This window comes from Chaetodon auriga, chromosome 2, assembly GCF_051107435.1.
Source record: "Chaetodon auriga isolate fChaAug3 chromosome 2, fChaAug3.hap1, whole genome shotgun sequence".
NCBI classification, from domain to species: Eukaryota; Metazoa; Chordata; class Actinopteri; order Chaetodontiformes; family Chaetodontidae; genus Chaetodon; species Chaetodon auriga.
The window spans coordinates 19,173,230-19,192,980 of NC_135075.1; the positions used below are offsets into that span (position 1 = coordinate 19,173,230).

Here is a 19,751-nt window from a genome sequence, read left to right on the forward strand (position 1 = left end):
CCATAACATGGAATTACATAATCCTCTTTATTCTTCCTGAAGGCAAAAAGTGCCCTTTGAGTTTCCTACAGATGGAGATTTTCTGTGATGACATTTGCAGCAGAAACTGAGAAAAAGCCACAGCTGTAGTGTCCATTACTACAGCGGGTAAGGAATAAGGAGGTAATTCATCGGCGTCTAGAGCAAGAGTATGTATGACGGCAAGCAAACCGTTATCATGCGACCAAACCAAAAAAAACCCAAATGAATGAACACTGGAATCAGCAGAGATGCTGAGTGGACTTGTGTGTGCAGAGTGTAAGTGTGTGAAGGCGTCTCTCTCCTGTCCATCGCATCCGGCCTACACAAGTCTGACATGACATTTCCCCAGGACGTCGAGATGCAGGAAATGGGGGTCACGGCTGGGGGATTATAAATCTAAAACTCATTTCATCCTGCTGTCATTCCCGTCTTCCTCTCCCGTCGGGTCAGCAGCTCTGGTGGATATTTACAAGGAAATAAATGAATAAAATAATAAACTCTTGAAAAATGCGCATGGGGCTGAAAAATTCCTCAAACTTTCCTTACAGCTGCGAGCTTGATTACATTCAGCGGCTCGTTCAGGGTTTAAAGAGCGGCACCGGCTTCAAACTGCCAGCCCCGATGAAGAGGCGAACAAAACAACACGCAGTGTCACAGCATGAATAATAAAAAGCCTACAGGGTGGAGAACTTCCTTTCACACAGACTGAACCAGCTTCCAGTGATTTCAGTCACATGCACTGATGACAGGAAGAGCAAAAACAGGGACAACTCGCAACTCATCTCCTTACTGGAAGAGATGCAGAATGCAGAACCAAAACGCTACTTGGGCTTATAATTAGAGTGGGAACGCTTTCATCTGCTCGTCATCAGACGGATCAGAGGACGCAAACCCCAGCAGAGCCCACAATAACTCAATGTGCTGCGAGTGGTTTTCACAAGGACAGTTTGGCATAACCTTCGTCGAGCTGAGGGTGTAATTCTGTCAGGTAGCAGACAGGGTGGGTAAACAGGATGCCAGCCAATGTCAAAGCAGTCAACACACCGCAGCTGTAACAGACAGGCACGAAGCTTTATAGACTGGTTCTAATTCAACATGAATTGGGTCTGAAATATGTCATCCACAGGGCCAACGACATGCTGTGAGTTCAAGGATCAGCATGGATATTACAAGGGAAACAACACTGTTTGCTTCCCTTGTTACATTGTATACAAAGTATACATTGACAGAGCACATTGAACGTCCAGTGTGGAGGATTTAGAGGGATCCACTGGCAGAAAATTATTGTGTTTTCATTCGTGTAACATCACCTGAAAATAAGACTCATTGCTTCGTTACCTTGGAATGAGCCCTTTATATCCACAGAGGCAGCAGGTGCTCTTCCACAGAGTCTGCCATGCTGCACCGCCACGTTTCTACAGTAGTCCAGAATGGACAAACACTGGCTCTAGAAACGGCCATTGCATTCTTCACAGCCACTGTAGGTTCTCCTACATGGTTGGAAGGGAGGGGTGAGGCAAGGGGTTTTCAGTCACTGCCAGATGCAACTCAATCCTGCACCCCAAGACCTTTATGGGTGCTTTGACACCTGAGCTGTTTGGTTCAGTACAATCAAACTCTGATGCATTCACCAGTTTGGTTTAGGTTGTTTGGGCTGACAAAAATCAGTCTAACTCTGGTGTGGTCTTTAAAAAAACACAGGCCAAGATCTGCCTAAAAGCAGGGTCTCGGGCCAGTTGAAAGGGGTCTCCGGTGCAGAACAGACCAATCCCTGGACTTTGTGCTAAACAACTATTTAATCCATCTGCTAATTTTTAACTCTAAGAGACGAGCCCGGCGATCTTTTGGCGATAAGCGATGCATAGCCTTGATTTATGCGAGAGCATTTGTTAACCATGGTAACCCTGGTCACCACATGAGCGTGGAGTTTCCCCTGATGTGTCATTAAGAGAAAAGAAGGAAACCAAAGTGTTTTAAGTTGGTGTCCTACCACACAGTACCTACCCCTCCATTATATAATGGTACAAAATTCCTGCCTCTCCCCGTTCATCAATAACTGTCACACCCATAATCATATGTCTAAGTGAGCTCTTTGTGAAGGTTAAGTGAAGTGCTGCATCACATGCCGTCAGTCTGTGGAATTGGCCTTCCCCACGTAGGTCCATGTGTTGATGCAGGATGACATCATCAAAACTGTCCAATCGGTGAGTCAGACGTTAGGTGCTCACAGCTCTTTGTTTGTCTGTAATGAGTCAGTGTGAGCATGAACTAAATGGCAGCCATGTATCTTGTTTTTTCTCAGTCTGGACTGAATTAATTGAGTGTATAAAGTGCTTAATCTTCTAATATTCCCTACTGTTCAGCCGCATGTGAAAATTATGCGAATCCTGATGGCAGGAAGAAAACAATAAATTATTAAATCTGCAACAGGAAAGATGAAACGCGAACACTCACCTCATTACTGGATCTCGCTGAGAGTAAACATGGCGCAAGCAGGTAGAAATGCAAAGAAACAAAACAGTAAACAGAGGAGAGAGCCAAGACAAATAATCTGCTTGTGCACTAAAGTAAGTGGAATTCTACAAAGTGCTGCATTTTCTAATTGGGACACAGAAGCCAGGAGTGACTGAAAACACATAAATAAAACCAGCAGTGCACCGAGCAGACCTCTCATCAGCAGGTTGTCCCGATGAAACATGATGACGAGCGACTCGCCTGTGCGTGGTCCTGTCCTCGCAGTGTGAGGACCCTTTCTCAGCACTCAATGCCAAACCAAGTGCAGCCTGCAGACACTGACAGAGGCAGCAGAGAAGGAGCTAAGAGCACAGCTCCACAAGCAAACAGCAGCCACTGATGTCACAAGCACAGAAATACTCGTCGTGATATGAGCTTCGTGTTCTGAGGTGCAAGATTTTCTAAATCTTTTCATTTTTTCTCTCCTCTCTGACACACTGTTCTCAGCAGCCATTCAGTGCATCAACAGAACGCAGACCGATGATCTCTGGGAATACAACACAGTGTGTGAGCACACGGCCTTTCAACATGCTGCTTTATATGGTATAAAATTCTTGGCTTGCATGGATAAGCCAACGGGCTGATTTATTTGAGCTGTGTGCAAAGTTATGATAAACTCTGGGCCAAACAATTTCAGGCCAATCACAGAAGTGTTTTACCTGTCTGTCTGGTGTGACGGCAGCCCCCCCCCCGGCCCGCGAGCAGCTACCAAAACAAAAACTTGTGAGAAGAAACAGAAAGCAGAACAATAAAAGTGCTGTTTCAGGCTGCAAACTCTGGTGTGTTTGTTCCAAGACATCAAATTGAGCTCAAGCTGCGCCTTACATCCCGGAGCCTTGTTTCCTCTGGCATCAGCAGAGCCCGCAGCCTCTCCTGGGGGACGAGTGCGTCCCCGCAGCCTGAGCTCAGCCAGCAGAGCAGCAGAGGCCAGCTGAGCTGACTGCGCAGGACTGACTCAGAAAGCTGCAGGACAGAGACACACTATTCACCTCCAACATCTGTCCTAGAGAGACGGGGGCAGCCTGAGACAAGAGCAGCCTGTGCAGTATGTGGGTATGTGCGCGTCCACTGCTCAGGACAGGCTGAGGTGCTGCTGAACTGTGCTTCTCACATGCCAGCCCTCCTGCAAAGTCCACTCCTCAGGTCTTGTTTAGTGACAGTTTACGATCATTTTTATTACGGCTGCAACTTCTTTTAATTATTGACTGAGGTGAAGTGCCTAATGCCAACGGTTCCACCTTCTCAAACGGAGTAAATATAAATTTTATGACTGTATATTAAGGGTGGACAGTACACTGTTTTTTGGCACCGTCACAGGTTTCACATTCTGCCACGACATGGATTTTGCATTTTGCATCTACTCATAGAACTGGAGTTACATCCAGTGACTATTTTCTTCGCTGTGACTCCGACTGCACCAACACAAAGATGTGGAAGGTAACATTATGAGCAATGCATGCCAATGTCTGCGTCGTTGGCCGCAAGGCCCAATGCATCTAATCCCACCACCCACGGAAGTGGAGACCCACTGGATTAACTTGATGGAAATGTCCCCACAACAACAACAACAGCAGCAGCAGCAGCAGCAGCATGAAAATGCCTTGGCTAAATGTGGGCACTAATTTGCCTTCAGACTGCTTTAGGGGCCAACACAAAGCAGGATTTGCTTCAAAACTGAAGCTCAAGAATGGACTGATATGACTCTTTGGTCATATCAACCAGGCCTACTGTAAATATGTTTTGTTTTGGACTGTTGGTCGGACAAAACAAGCAATTTGAAGACGTCGTCGTAGGCTTTTTGGGTAAACTTGCGATGGGCACTTTTGACTATTTTCTCACATTGTATGGTCTGAACAATTAATTGATTAAGCAACAAATTATTTAATGAATAATAAAAAACAAGTTAGTTTCAGCCTTAAATTAAGTGATTGCTCAAAACATACAAAAGATACACAGTAACAATTTCTGAGACCCAAAGGTGAAATTGACCAAAATCTGTCAGTTTTGTCAAACGTTTTGTCAATTTTCTACTGATCGACAAGTATTTTTATCCACATTAATGCTTGTGAACAATTTAGCCATTAAAGCTAATTTAGCTGACACCTTAAACATGTAAAGACAAAAGGTAAACTCCTTGTTACTAAGCACTGAAAAGATCTATCTGCCTCTGCTACAATTTCAGCACAACTGTCCAATATTTGGCAGAAAAAAAGACTTTGACAGATGAAACAGGTCTGCTGTGACTGATCCTGCGTTTGAGCATCAGACCACAACTGACCCCCGCGTCTACAACTCCTACTTTAAAGGAAACATTTGGTAAAAGCAGTGGGGATGGAGTAGAAGCACTGATGCTGGCGGCCCCCTCCAGTCCTCTGAATATAGGGCACGTCATGTAAATGATGAATGCTCAGAGGCTGCTGCTCCACTTCCTGGAGTGAGGAAGGGCACAGAGTATGCAAATGCATCACCCCGAACATGAATAGCTAAGGAAAAAAAAAAACAAAACAACAACAAGACTGAATGTCAGTTTTAATATCCCTGTCCTTAAACTGAGAAAGATTCATGATGTTTGAATTGCTGAAGCTCTGCAGTCTGCACACCGAGCAGAGGGAGCGTTAGCAGGGCAGCACGTCTGAGGGTTTTAAGAAAGAGAAAGAGCTCTGAAAGCCCTCACTGTTAAGTCTGATGATCTACACAGTGCAGGACGAGCTATTTAAGAGCAACAAAGGCTTTGTCTTTGGCACAAGAGTGGAAATCTGAGGAGTGCTGAGCGATAAGAGCGAGCCTGCAGCTCGTAAAGAGTCACCACCTTCACAGAAGCTGCTCGGTGCTTCACCACCAGTCCTGAGGCTGTTTTCTCCTGCCTGCTGAGCACAACTTGTTTCTGCAGAGCTATTCAAATAAGGAGTCCAAGATATACACACAATTTTCACAGCTGACGTGGGAAATCTATTTGACAGATAGCCAGTTTAAATGCTTTCGGGGCTAATATGAAATTTCAGGATAATATCACTAAAGCAGCCAGTTTCAAGCCTCCTCTGAATTCTATCAATCAACCCTGTCAAGAGCAAGATGCTAATCTCAGAGTGGGCGATACATCATCTCAACAGGCGACTGATGAAAGGAAAAAAAACAATTACCGTACCAAAAAATGTACTTCCTTGAGGCTAGTGACGTTACATAAAATCCAAAACAAACCACAAGCTTCTCCGTGAATCACCAGCGTCTATAATTAGTTAAAAAGGAAGGGATCATTAGTAAAACTGGTTTAAGCAGCTGTGTTTGGGAATGCCACCTGGTTGTGCAGCAACCAAAATCAGCCTCTTCAGACCTTTTCAGACTTTTCTGCATAGAAATGTGAACTTCCTGGTTACATCATGGCTTAAATAGACAGAGTGAAGGGGCAGCAGTGGGTTCAGGCATGTCCGTAATGACAGCAGGACAGAGAGGAGCCAACAGTGCAGAAGTTTTTCAGAGAGCTGAGATTACAGCTGGAAAGTTCGGTGCTTGAGGCTGTACTCCGTCTGCGTGGGTTCTTCCTGGGCGCTCCGACTTCCTCCCACAGTCCAACGACGTGCAGGTTAGGTTAATTGGCAACTCTAGCCTTTTGTAACTTTGGCTAGCTGTCGTACCTCTGTTTGATTAATACTCTTACTGATAAACAGGAAGTTAGAAGCCACGTCATCAGCCACACATCTACCTTTAACACATAGCTGGGTCTACTCTCCTGCTGGGCTGTATTAAGGGTAAATCAGTCACTACATGGTTAAAGCTCCATGCCGTCTCCTGTCTGGTGATCGACATCTCAGGGGAGTGCTTTCATAAATATCTCTCAGCCACTATCTCCCTTATTTTTCACCTTTTCTAGTTTCCAAAGAAAAGCGTCAATAGACAGACTGGTTTTAATGGCTTTATATGGAAGCTCCGCCATTCTGTGCAGAAACCAAACATACACAAACCGAAGTAATGCAGGCATAACAACACGGCTCTGACGAACTGCATTATCTGGGCCTGCTGCGCGGTGACTTCACTCTGCGGTCACACTGGGTAAACACCCTGAAAATGACCCTTGGATATGTTTGACTTCCAGCTGATTTTCACAACCAAACACAAGCTCGTGTCGACTTTTAGAAAAAGCCTCTTAGGATTAGCGAAACCTCTAATAGTCAGCATGTTGTTAATACAAAACCATGTCGTATGTGTCAGACGCATAAATCACCTTGTGAAAAAACACACCAGCCGGCACGACATGAACACGGCAGGGACAACACACCGATCTGTTTGCCCCCGCTTCGTCTTGGCGGCATGGGTGCAGCTGGAAGCTATTCTGATGTAGCTGCTGTGTGTGCACGGCGCAGGCGTGATGGCATTAGCTCGCCAGCAGCTCTATCTGACCAAATAAAGTGTGCGCCTGCCTCTCTTTCACTGAGTCGCCTGACATCAAGTAAATATTTGGGATGTATGCCTCTTTTGTCAAGTCACAGCGTAGAAAATAACGGACTGTTTCTGCAGACACCGGCAGAACATTTCCATGAATTTTAAGTACAGCCTTCGGTCAGGTCCACATTTTATTAAATCCCTATGATTTCCAATAATCTACATACTGTAGCCCGGATCATCATATTAAAAAGAAAAAGAAGGCTCAAGCACAAAGCAGGAAAAGAAATCTGTTTATAGTGAATGTATGTCTGCACAACACTGATCAGTTTTCGAGCCACACAGGTCTTCATCAGCCTGTCAAAGCTTTATACACTCAATATGATTGAGATCAATCCTCAAGAACGTGCTATCTTTGCTTTACTCCCAGTTACAGGGGAGTCAAGGCCATATGCAAGTAAACCATTGTGTGCTGGGCAAACAAAACAGACAAAACGAACAATACAGAGTAAATTATTAAGCAGTCCACTTAAGCAACTGCCACAGTATAGAGAGCCAAAGCCATTCACCTTTTCAAAGCTAGTGTCTGTTTCACTTGCTTCAGCCAGACAATTCAATTTTCCGTGCTGGATTGCTTTCACTGGGCTCTTGAAAAAGCTGCAGCAGTGGACACCGACCGAGCTTGAAATGTGAACAGAAAATCACAAAGCAAAACTTCTCCATCAAGCCAGAGACACAGAAGCTAATCAGAGAGCGGTGTAGACTTCAGCTCTCGGTACGAGAAAATGCATATCCACACAGCACGGCTGAAAGCAGGGTACGTCCGCACAAACCGGCTCATTTTAAAACGCTGTTGAGGTGTTAAGACAAACAGTCGTCTTCACAGAGCCTCCAATCAGATTCAATCGCTGTTCGAACTGTTTTCAAAAAACTTCGTTTTCAGGTGACAAACATGTCGAAAGAGTGTGGACGAACTGCCAAAATGAACATAAATCTTAAAAGAACCTAATTTCTGAGAGACGAGTCCATCGAGCAAACATTCCCAAACAGCTCTGCCGGTCGTTTCAACAGAGCCTTTGACGGCAGAGCTTGTAAAAAAAAAAAAAATGTAATGACTTTGTATTTCCAAAGAGGACTTCTCTCTGGATGAGAGTGCCCATCAGATGGATGCTCTTACTTGACTTTCCTGATTAAAGCTGCGATGCTTCTCACAGCCCTCTAAACTATGTGACAGCTTACACTTTTACCGCTTGACAAATGCTCACTCGTTTCACGGCTGCAGTTACTGTAAGTCACACTGGAAAAGAGCTTCCGCTAAACGCCCGAACTGTAAACAGATGCTGGAGCAGGAAACCTCTGTTAATGTGCAGTGAGGAGAAGAGGAACCAGGGCTGAGGACAGACAATACAGCTGGCCACTCCCCACTGATTAGCCTGACCCCAGATGCACGCTAAATGCATTATGGGAAATAAACAAGCTCTGAGAATACCTGGGCAGAGAATCTTGAACTGGATATGCATCATATTAACGAGGAGCTTCTGAGTTATGGTGTTTTAAAATGGCTAATGAGGATATCAATTACTATACAGGCCAAATCAGAGCAGTCATCCAAAACTTGTATTCACTTTCACCGGGTGATTTCCATTGTGCAAACACTCCTTGAAACTGATTATTTAACAGGATTTTTGTTTCCGCTTGAATGATAATTACACAATTTTTTTTACAAAGAACTGCTGTTTAATTGGGCGCCATTTCCCTAATCCCACCGCTAAAAGCAGACTGAGCACATGAGAGCTTTCCCAGCACGTGGCTGCCTATCAATCATCTCCCGTCCCTCTACACCTGAACTGTGGGCGAGAACCACAAGCTTGTGGGTAAACAGAAATGCAGTTTGACTCTCACTTCAGACAAAAGAGGCATTTAAGAGGTAAACATCTTCAGGCTCCCCCTCTCTGCCTCCATCCCAGTGACTGGTTAGCTCAGGGAGGAGAGGGTCAGATCTGGCTGATTGGACGCTGCGCTGTATATGAGGACTCCTACCAGAGGCACGTCTAATTAAATCATCTGCAGCAAATCACGGAGACAGGGCATTACAAGAGATTACAGCCCGGTCCGGCCCTGCCCAGACCCCCGAGAACAATGGCCTATAATCTGTCTTAATTCCCCAGCTAATCAAGCAACGCAGGGCTCAGAGTCTCAAGGCTGCGGCGGCACAGCAGTTCACATCCACCCAAATATCCAACTGACAAAAGTAAAAGGCAGAGAAGCCTGAGTAATGGCTGCTCAGCGATCACTCGCCCCTCATGGATTTTTAACATTTACCAAGCTCTGCAATTGTGTCTGCCCAAAACCCATCTTCCTCCAACTCTCATTTCATATTCACCACTTTTTAAAGGCTTTTCTACCTCTAAAGGAGAGAAAGTGACCATTTATACAGCATCCTTCTGTGCCTGGACTTTCTCATTTTAATGAAACCTTCATGGCGGTGTCACTGGTGTGCAGGCTGCTCTCCCTGCTGATCTGTCTCACATTAGAGAGGCCTGGGCTCAGCATTAAGCCCCACTTTAAGCTGCAAAACTTTAGGGACAGCACTTCCTCTTTCATTCACTAAGATGAGTAGTAAATCTCCCCTCTCTCCCCCTCTGGCCCGCCACACCAGTCGCAAGGTTTAACTGGCAGACAGCTACGATTCCAGCTACTGGTGTAACACAACAGGTACCATGCATTCATTTATAATGAATCACCGGGAAAGAGTCATGTGTGGGAGTTTGTGTACTGCTGCAGAAAACGAATTACACTTCTGCAGAACACACCTCTCCAGAAGTGGCTATTTTTGAGGTCGCATAATTTATGATGTTGCTAAGCAAATATGCATTCAGTTGCCAGATTATTCAGTACTAAAATCAATCCAGTCTAACACAACAGCCCTGCAATCACTCCTGCCTTCATGAGAGTTAGAACGTCATAACCGTCGGTGGGAAGCGTTGACTCAACTTTACGGTCATTTCAGAGTCTGTAGTTTGGAGGCTGAGTGAGAGATGTTTCTAATATTTGCCATTTACGTGGGTCTATTTACTGGGTATTAGAAACACCTTTCAGTGTATTTCAACGAAGCTCAACAACAACAATGCCAACTACGTCCTCCAAAACGCTCATAAAGTTGAACCAACAGGACAATAAAACTGTGTAAACAGAAACTGAACATGAGAACCTTCATGAAAGTAGAATTTATTGCACGACTGTTGTTTTAAAATACATGAGTTTAAGCTACGTGTGCCTCGTAAACGGGCTGCTAAGAGTATCAGGGTTTACTTGCACTGATCTTTACTAATGCAGCCTTTCTGTGATGCGTATGACTCTATTTTTCCCCTTTCAGCTGTTCCTAGATCTGTATTACACCAACTGTATATAACACAATGACCACACCATGAATAAAGAGAGGAGAAAATATAGAAAGTGAAAACATAAAATATGGAAAGTGGAATTTAAACATGATTAATATGTTAGACGAGAAGATAGAGGATGATGATGGCACAAATCAAATGTTCAATTAATTTTGTGTGTGTGTGTTTGAGTAACTTCTGTTTTCTTACTTGGTTATTTAAACATCATGAATCAACCCTCAGAAGGTTCGTAAAATGGATTTTACAAACATCTTAGATACTTTCTGGAAACAGGACTCATGTCTGTCTGTCGCTGAAAAACGTCTTTGACCTACATGCTTCCTGCTCTCTTTAAAAATGAGCATTTTTACATGCTAGAAAACATACGGCAAATCGCAAACAGACTCCTCTTTGCAGGAGGCCCACGTAAACATTTGTAATGCAGAGCAGATGCACTGTCATCTGACTCGCTTAACTTAAGCGCAAGCCAAAGTAATCATCGAAACAAGTGAAAACGTTCTGTCTGATGGACGCAGCACCAACTCCACTTTCTCCAATCAGTGCAGCTGTTCATGTGCTAATCGAGCAGCAGCATGGGCTGAAGTAAACACGCAGCCCGGCTCTGTCCCGCCTCGAGCATCATCAGTGGTATCAGTGGTAAGTGCAGTACGAGCTACTGCTTCTCTCTGGATGAGGATATTATGCCAGCACTCCTCTAATGGAACATGACTGTTCTGTCTTTCCCCATGGCTCCATTTCCGCATGAGCGCTGCCTCTGTGCCACACCAAGCTGACTGACCGCCAAGCTGGACAAACTCACTTGTCTGGGAGGTGGTGTGAAACCAGCAGTTTGGGGTATTGGGAACTAGCTTCCTCAAAAGGATCTGTTACCAAACAAGATGTGTGGCATTTAATAAAGCCGCACACCTTAGAAACAAGGGCTGAGAGAGAAGACGGCGCAGGAGGGGTTGAAAATAAAAAGAGAGACGGAGAGAGATGGAGCTGCTCGAGGAAAGGAGAGCAGACTGAGGCGAGCCACAGGGGAGATGGCAGCCGTGGGTGCCCTTGAAATTGCCTGACTCATTACTGCAGCAGCACGGCCATGCGTGGTGATGGCATGCTCAGAGAGAGAGAGAGAGAGAGAGAGAGAGAGAGAGAGAGAGAGAGAGAGAGAGAGAGAGAGAGAGAGAGAGAGAGAGAGCGAGCAAGAGCGCTCTTGGCTGGGCTCTGACAGTCGAAGAGTGAAAGACAACCCTGCTTTCAAACCACCAGAGGAACGCTTCAGAAGGCCGGCGTGCTCGTTCTGCATTTTCAAACACTCCCCGGCGTTGAAGTGAGGCGGACGAGGAACGTGCAAATATGTTTTCAAGATTAACCCTCGTGTTCGTGGCCCGATAAGGGAGAAATAAGTAGTTACAAGAAAGGATTATTCAAGGGCAGCAAACAGGTGCATCTGGACACTCTGAGTGACAGGTCTGTGTGGGTGACTCAACACCACAGTAATGATTTAATTCCTCAGCTGCGTGGGCTTTAGTCAGAGCAGCATCGCGGCACAGCTGCCTGCTGCTATACCATTTACAGCATATATAGTCTGTGCAACAAAAGTAAAGTCCCCAAATATGCACTGATAACCAGGAGCTGCAGTCTTATTTCCCTTCTTATCTGGTCTTATACTGCTGTCAAGTGGAGCGGAAACGTGTCCCCAGGGCAAGGAGACAGGAGGAAGAGTCTGTCTCGCCCTGCAGCCAACTGACAGTCTTCATCATCACAATTAAGGCACAGTGGCTGCTGCTGCCTCCACTTTGTCCTCTGCAGGAGTTGACTGCCAACTTTAGGCCACAGTGGTGTGATAATAAGTGCACAACTTGGTCCAGCTCCGGTCAGGGTTACAGCGATCCAGCCAACCTCTATTTAAGATGGCGCCAGCGCTCCAAGTGTAGCATGACTGAGGGAGGGAAGTGTAATCTCATCACCATTAACCATGTTGCCTAAAATAAAAGGCATTATTTCCCAGATCATAAAGCACAGACTTCACAGGGTGAAGGATGTGGCTCAGTCGATAAGAATGTCTGGCAGTCTGGTTATAACCTCATTTAATGAGTTCAAAGCAAAACCCCCAAAAAATTAAAAAAAGGATTAAGATGACGAGAATCTGGAGATTTCCATTGCTGATTGTGGCTCTGTTTTAGCTCAAGAAGTTTGAGATAATTTTGCATTAAGAGTCCTTTCTGCTCTTGTGCATTACATTTAAATTGTGTTTAATGTCGACTAATGTGATTGGTGGAATAAAACCCCTCCTAATCAGAATGCATTAATACCCTGCGAAATCTGCACTCCCTGAAGCAAATGGCGGGGCTGAAGACAAATCCTCCCCGATCCCACCTTAATATCCTCTATGTTGAGAAATACGTGCAAGCAATTATGTGTTTGTCAGATGTGTGTGTGTGCGTGTGTCACGGTGTCTGCAACGCGCAGGCTCTGGATGTGTTTGTGCATTACAGATCTGGCTGCAGGAGCATTTACGGTGGGGAAAGGATGCAGATCAGCGGGAGGTAAAGCTCTCAACGCAGCAGCAAGACTCAGGGCCTGAGGTCAGCCGAGTGACATGCCAGGCTAAGGAGATTACAGCCTGCCGCAGACCAGCGAAAGGACTGCCCTCGTCACTGGCCAACCAAACACACTGTCAACAGAGTTAAGGCGGGTTGTGCCATGACATAACACAAACGCTGTTTATCTGAATCCTTCGGGGATCCGGTCCGTTTCAGAACATCAAGTCAAAGGCTGCCAACACTGAAATGTGTTGTAACACCGAATGAAAGCCATGAACGCATTGGTATGGTCAGCTTTTACAGTTCAAGTGCTCCTCATAACGTGTGCCACCTAAATGCTTGCATTCAGCAAGTCTCATTGAAATGCAGGTCTCAGTCCTGAGAAGGAACTCGCACAGCAGTTCTGGGTCACGACGGACTGTTTCATGTTTCTTTATTTCATCATGTTGGCTCACTGTAGCGGCTGGTTCAGAGTATCCAGTGGGGATGTTGAAATTATATTTTGCCATCTTTGAAACTGTGATTGTGAAATGCGCTCATCATCAGCGTTCTGCCGATTGAAGACAGCTGGATTAACAACAATGAGGTGATAGAGGACATGTCTGCGTCATCCCGCTCCTCTAGCGAGCGATGAGGTCAGAGGGTGACGCAACCTCGCAGCAAACACTGCTGGGGAGGCGGACAGCAGTAGTGAACTGTCATTACTCATTGTTTTTTTCCCTGAGAACAAAATCATGACTCCTCAGAGTATATTTGGTAATTCTAAGCAGACTACACAAGCCGTGCTCCACCTCTTTGTGAACTCCTCTCACAGAGGAGTCACAGTTCCGCAGAACCACACAAATGACGGGCTGCATTGCGCTAACAGAGGCCGAGGACAGAGCGACATATAGAGACGCAGTAAGCAGGAAAAAGTTCCAAGCCAATCCCAAACCCCATGTGCCAAAGTGCCACTTCAACACAAAAAGGCCAAGCTTTGGCTCTCGACCTACCAAATCCTTTTCCCCTCATCTACAAACTTTCCCACCCTACAAAAACTCTAAGATTCACTTTAAAGGAGGCCACCAAGCTGGCACGACATGTGCCCCTCTGGGCCAGGCAGTCAAAACACTGGAGCTGATTGCTGCTGCACTTTAACACATCCTCACCATGTTGTTTTGGCACTTTAGTGAAGCATTGTTGAGCCTCATGCTAAAAGTGAAGTTTGTGACTGCAGGCACAGCTCAACGCATCCGTGTGTATCTGACACACAGCTCCTGTCTGCTCGCTGCAAAGACAAGAGACTTGTGAGCTGACTGATATCAGTGTTACTTACACGGGCTCTATACTACAACAAATTAATTCGCAGAATGAAATTCACAGTGACAGAAGAGACGTTTCTAATAAAATGTACTTTGTGATCTCAAACGAATGTGACACCATCTGCTGCCTCGTTCTGATGTTTGTGTTTTGTCTTGAAAGGAACGGGACGTCAAGTAACAAACCGCCCCACTTGTAGATCTGAAAAGGCGAGTATGCCAAGCTCATCGTGAGACGCGGTTGTTTTCCGGTGGGGCCTCTGTGCGCTCATACTCTCTTTCAGTATTGTAGATCTGGGAAGCCTCCAAAGCTCCTGCCAGAATGCAAAATGCCAGATCGCCGCCTTGAAAAGAGCTCGAAGCAGAGGGACAAGCGGGTATCCAAGAAAGGAGAAACATCTTGTGCTGGGCCTAATTACTTCTGCTCCAAGATTACACAGTTTTGACCTTTCTCAGGCTTCCAGCGCAGAGCCTGATTGGAAATTAAGCAGGACAGCATTGGTGTTCACAGGGCTGTTAATTACATTTAATGCAGAACACAGAAGGGCATGACTGTAGCTCCACACTCCCCAGTAACTCCCTTTGTTTACATGTGATCTATTCTCTCTACACAATCAACGGAGTTAATTGCTCATAATCCAATTAAGACGTTCAGGATTATTTCCGTCAAAACACGTAATATTTAAAACCCTGACAGCAGAAACAGTTTGGATATAAATAAGAACAGAATGCAATCATTTGCTAATGAGCTGTGTTTACCGGTTTTACAAAGAGTTCCTGAGCTCATGTATTAATATCCTTTATACAATCATGTGTTCACAAAGTGGTGAACCTCGCTCCATCCTTGCTTGTGAAGGACTGAGCCTTTCTAGGATGCCCCTTTCATACCCAATCATGATACTATCACCTGTTACCAATGAGCCTGTTTACCTGTGGAATGTTTCAAACAGGTGTTTTTTGGAGCATTCCACAACTTACCCAGTCTTTTTTTGTTCGAAAGGGGTTTTGAATTTGCATTTACTGAATCACAATCAGACTTTATTCACCAGGCACAGGAGTATATGGAATCTGTTTTGGTGCAAGGTGTCAGAACAGCAAGTAGAAGAAATATGATGGCAATAAAAGAGAAAAATAAAATAAGATAGCTGAGGAAGATAAAAATGCACTGCAGACGATAATTTACAGATACACAAAAGCAGCAAATATTAGAGAGCAAGTCAGGTTCTGTGTGATGGGTCAGATGTACATGGTGTGCGAAGATGCTGGTAATGTTGTCAGATAAGTCCGGTGCCATCAGCAGTTTAGATAAAAAGTGAGTAAAGTATCTGTCCTGCCACTTAATTTTCAGTCAACATGAAAGCTGCTGTAACAGCTGCTGTGAGCAGTTAACTTTCAGTTAAACAGTTAGTTTTATTGGAGGTCAACTTACAACCCGTGTAGCTGCACAATCTCCTCCATACCTGTTGCTTTTTTCATGGCCATTTTTCTGGCTCTGCAATAGAAAGATAATGTCCAAAAAAGTCTGATTGGTGGTGTTTCAACATCTGTCTATCAGCACAACACTAGACCCACATCGATCTGACGTCTGTAACCAGGCCTGCAGACGGTATGACCTGAAGTCTAGAGCAATAAATACAGATTTAACAGAAATATAGTTTGACAACATTCATTTGGTTAAGAAATAAATGTAACATGAGCTTTCTTTTTGATAAATAAGTGCAAGATATTTCCTGAGTTCTGACAGCGTGATCAGCTAACAATGGGCTGTCAGCTGATCGGCTGACTGAGCTTCTACTTTAATGCCATAGGTTGCTGTGGATATTCCCATCGTAAATATGTGGGACATAGTCTGATAATTCTGATTTGAGTACATATCAGCTATTCAAAAAATGAATGAAAAAGACAAGTTCATCAGTATTGTCTCATCATTTCTCCATCAGATGGAGTTTATCATTCAGATGCAGTCTGCATATAAAGCTGCTCATTGATTCAGAGCACTGAGGGCAAAATGAGCTCGCCAGTGTCAAAGATGCACTTTCAGAGGAGCGTAAGAGGTCAGTGTAATGAATAGTCAAAGGCTGAGGCCATCTTATTGATACAGTTTCTGCAGCAAGGAAGGAGACAGCATAATAATAGAGTAACACCCAAAGTTTGAGAGTCTGTGGCATTTTAAGCACGTGGACAGCCAGCAAAGAGTTTATATGGCATTGTTGGTCTGAGCTGAAAACCCTTGGAAACTGCTTAACTGAGTGTTAACCATCAAAACTTTGGTGTGTTTCTTATCAGAGAGATCACTTCGCTGTCTCCCAAGACAACTGGAAACGAAATGTAACATAGAGCAGATCAGATATCGCTAACAGCAAACTTAAGAAATGAGGCCGACTACAGAAAATTAGACTGGAATGTGATTCGCTGCATACTGGAGCAAAGAAGGAATGGGATTAGGAGCTTTGTTTCACAGTTATTGGATTTTGCTCTTTGCTGGGAATTGAATTATCCAAACAGTGAGAGGGGAGCAAACACCGAGCCGTTCCTGTTAATGTGGAAAATATGAGTCAGCGTAAACACATATGACACACTGCCAACAGCTTTGTGAGGAATCTTCAAAGTCACTGCCACGAAAAATATTCTTGTTCTAAACTTTTTTTACGTTCTCACTTTACATCTGCTCATGCACTTACTTGCAGAGTCTAAATCCTGCCATTGAGACAAGCAGTAACTAAAACACTAGGACACTCTAAATCAGTGTGTATCAGGATCAGTGTGAAATGTTTCCAGAACTTAAATGTGGAATTTAAAATAGCCGTTGCAGGCAACATAATGGCAGGTCTGATATCTACTTATGAGTAAAAAAAACCTTTTATTTCACCCACCTGAACTCACAGGTAATGTGGGCATCTGGGAGGGAAAAGTAAATTAGATATATTTCAGTTCTCAGCACCTCCTGCACCAAAAGTACTCATGAGCAAAGCACTAAATCCCCAAACTGCCTGAGCCGAGCTGCTCTGTGGCAGCAGAGGGCTGAGGCTGAACTGTCTGGGCAGCTCCCACGGGGTGAATGAGTGCCTCTGCCTGAATGTGGAGCGGAGTGCTGATGGGTTTTAAGAAAATGTCACCCTCACCCGTACTAATGAGCTGTCAGGGCGCTGTGCGCTACGACTGACCTGTATCTCCTCGTAAGCCTCGTCAATAGTGGTTACTTGGTGCTGCTCGTGTAGCGCCGGCTCGTCGCAGAAGAAGCACACCAGGCTTTTGTCGGTGAGGCAGAAGAGCTTGACCTTCTCGTGGTCCTTGCAGGGGTAGGAGCTCCTCTGAGCGTTGAGGATGGCGTCCAGCGGGAAGGCCGAGTAGCGCTCCACAATGTTGGACAGCTTGAGACTCGGCGAGAGGAGGGGGTCGGTGAAGGTCCTCCGGCACTCAGGGCAGTCCCGCGTTCCGTGAGGCTCCTGCCTGCTCCAGTGCTCGGTGATGCACTTCCTGCAGAAGTAGTGCTCGCAGCCAAAGCTGACGGGGTCCTGGTAGATGCTGAGGCAGATGGAACAGAGGAGCTCGTCCTTCAGACAGCAAGCCATTTGCAAACACGGAGACTGAGCGGCATCTAAGTGGGCAATTCTCTGGAGCGGAGTATAATTGGTTTAATCTTCAAGTGAGTGGTTCAGTGCCATGTGGGAGTCGACTGACAAGATCTTCGGGAATCTCGGGATTTCACTTTAATCGTCTCTGTTGAAATACGGCAAATAACAACAATAAGATGCCACAAATCTTTTATTATGCACCAAGCGAATGGTCTGATACATTTATAACAGGTAAATCATCAACGGGAGCAGATTCCTTTGTTTACACATTAACAAAACAGACTTGATCAAGAGCTATTTACCATCCAGCTTCATGCTTAGAGGTTTCAGAGGGCTGTCGACGTTAACAATGGCTAAACCTGGGTTTGATTACAACAATTAGTTTCTAAATCCACCAGCTGATCAACAGACAATTAATCAGCCACAATTTTGATTATCCACCAATTAAGACTCAATTAATTTTAGGGCAATGGAAATAACACTTAGCTTTAGCATCACTTGAAAGACTACATAAGTCTTGATAAATCACCTTAAAAGCCAGCACAGTATAAGATCCTTGCTTTCTCTTGTAACCTCTAACTGTCTTAACAATAAGATTAAACTCTATTTTAATGCCATTTCATTGAGCTTTCACAGAAGATCAACTGCAATCTACTTTCACTTTGTTGGCTTCCTCCTCACCTGAGGACACACCTGAATATGTTGATGCTTCTTTCGCACAATACTTCACCTCCACCTTTCTAGTTCCCTTTTCCTTGTGGAGGATTTGTTGATTTCCACAGCTGACTGTCCGCACCAACCAGCGGGGAAACACCTGCAGCGGTATTATCTCTGCTGAGAGGAAGCTTCCTTTAAACTCCCTAACGAAGAGGGTGTTCAACAGCCTGGATTGAGCGTTTTAATTATTACCATCTACCGCTGACTGTCGGCCCAACATCTGTGCTGTATCTAAGCAAACATGCTATTTAATTGGCTTCCTCCACCTTGCTTGTAAGCTGGATTTGTAAACACAACCGACCACGACACCACCAACCACAGCGGAAGGATGAGAGGGGGCACAGACACAGAAAAGGGGCGAAACACTCATTTAAAAAGCTACATGTTAAAACATTTTATAGTGGGGAAGCATATGAGAGTTATGGACGTGTGAATATGACGAGTCATAATCAAAGAAATGGATGGGAACAGAGACAAAAAGCCTTCACTCACCAGTCTCCGTAGCGACTTCAGCTGCTCCGATGCAAGTGTCTTTCAGGAAGGAGAGCAACACACAGCGGCAACAGACGAAACCAACTGTACTGAGCGATGGGGGGGATATCAAACATAATTTTTACAAGATAACTGCAGTTCTTCTATAAATTCGCGATGAAACGCAATTGAAGTTCATTCATGTATAATTTCAGACTTTGAATGGTTTGGAGAATGACTACGAGGCTTATAAGAGGACAATACAAAGTTTTTTCTCTCTCTAATAATGTAGTGGCTCAGACTTCCTCTCCCCTCATTCTCCCGGTTAGCATCGCTGCTTAGCTACCTTGAGTACAACAAACAAACACACCAAATACAACCGCAACCGGATACGTATAAGAAACTGTTTGACTTAAAACAAAGTAAGTGTAGGAAATGGTGTCAAATCGGTCTGCTATCGTCCACGGAAACGGTTTTATGAGCCGGGAAAGAGGGGCTTTCACAGACTGCAGTATCCGCCTTCAACCAGCAGGGGTCTGCAGCGTCCGTAGAAAGCACCATATTCTTCCCTGTACAGGTGCTGAGCAAGAACACGTCCATGGTGTCAATATATCCATCAAACTCATCACTCAGACATCCAACTGATGGAGGCTCCCTTATAAGAATAACAGGAGAATCACATGTAACTCGTATATCACTAAACTACCATCAGTGTTATGCATTTACCAAGTAAATCACATAGTATTTTACCTGAGTATATCCATTAACATGCTACTTTAAGCTATGAGTCCACTACATTTCAGATTTAAGTATTGTTGATTTTACTCCATTGAAATGTGCACCACA

At 44.8% G+C, this 19,751-nt stretch overlaps 1 protein-coding gene across 1 annotated transcript in view; it reads right to left on the minus strand.

Annotated features, from left to right (window-relative positions):
- trim62.1 (tripartite motif containing 62, tandem duplicate 1) overlaps positions 1–18,984 on the minus strand; it is a 33,648-nt gene extending 14,664 nt beyond the window's left edge. Inside the window, exons 1-2 of the mRNA XM_076760788.1 lie at positions 18,927–18,984; positions 17,307–17,862 (exon numbers count right to left, since the gene is read on the minus strand). Of these exons, the coding sequence (XP_076616903.1) occupies positions 17,307–17,714 (408 nt within the window). The 5' untranslated portion in view covers positions 17,715–17,862; positions 18,927–18,984. The remainder of the gene's footprint in view (positions 1–17,306; positions 17,863–18,926) is intronic.
- Between the last annotated feature and the right edge of the window lie 767 nt (positions 18,985–19,751).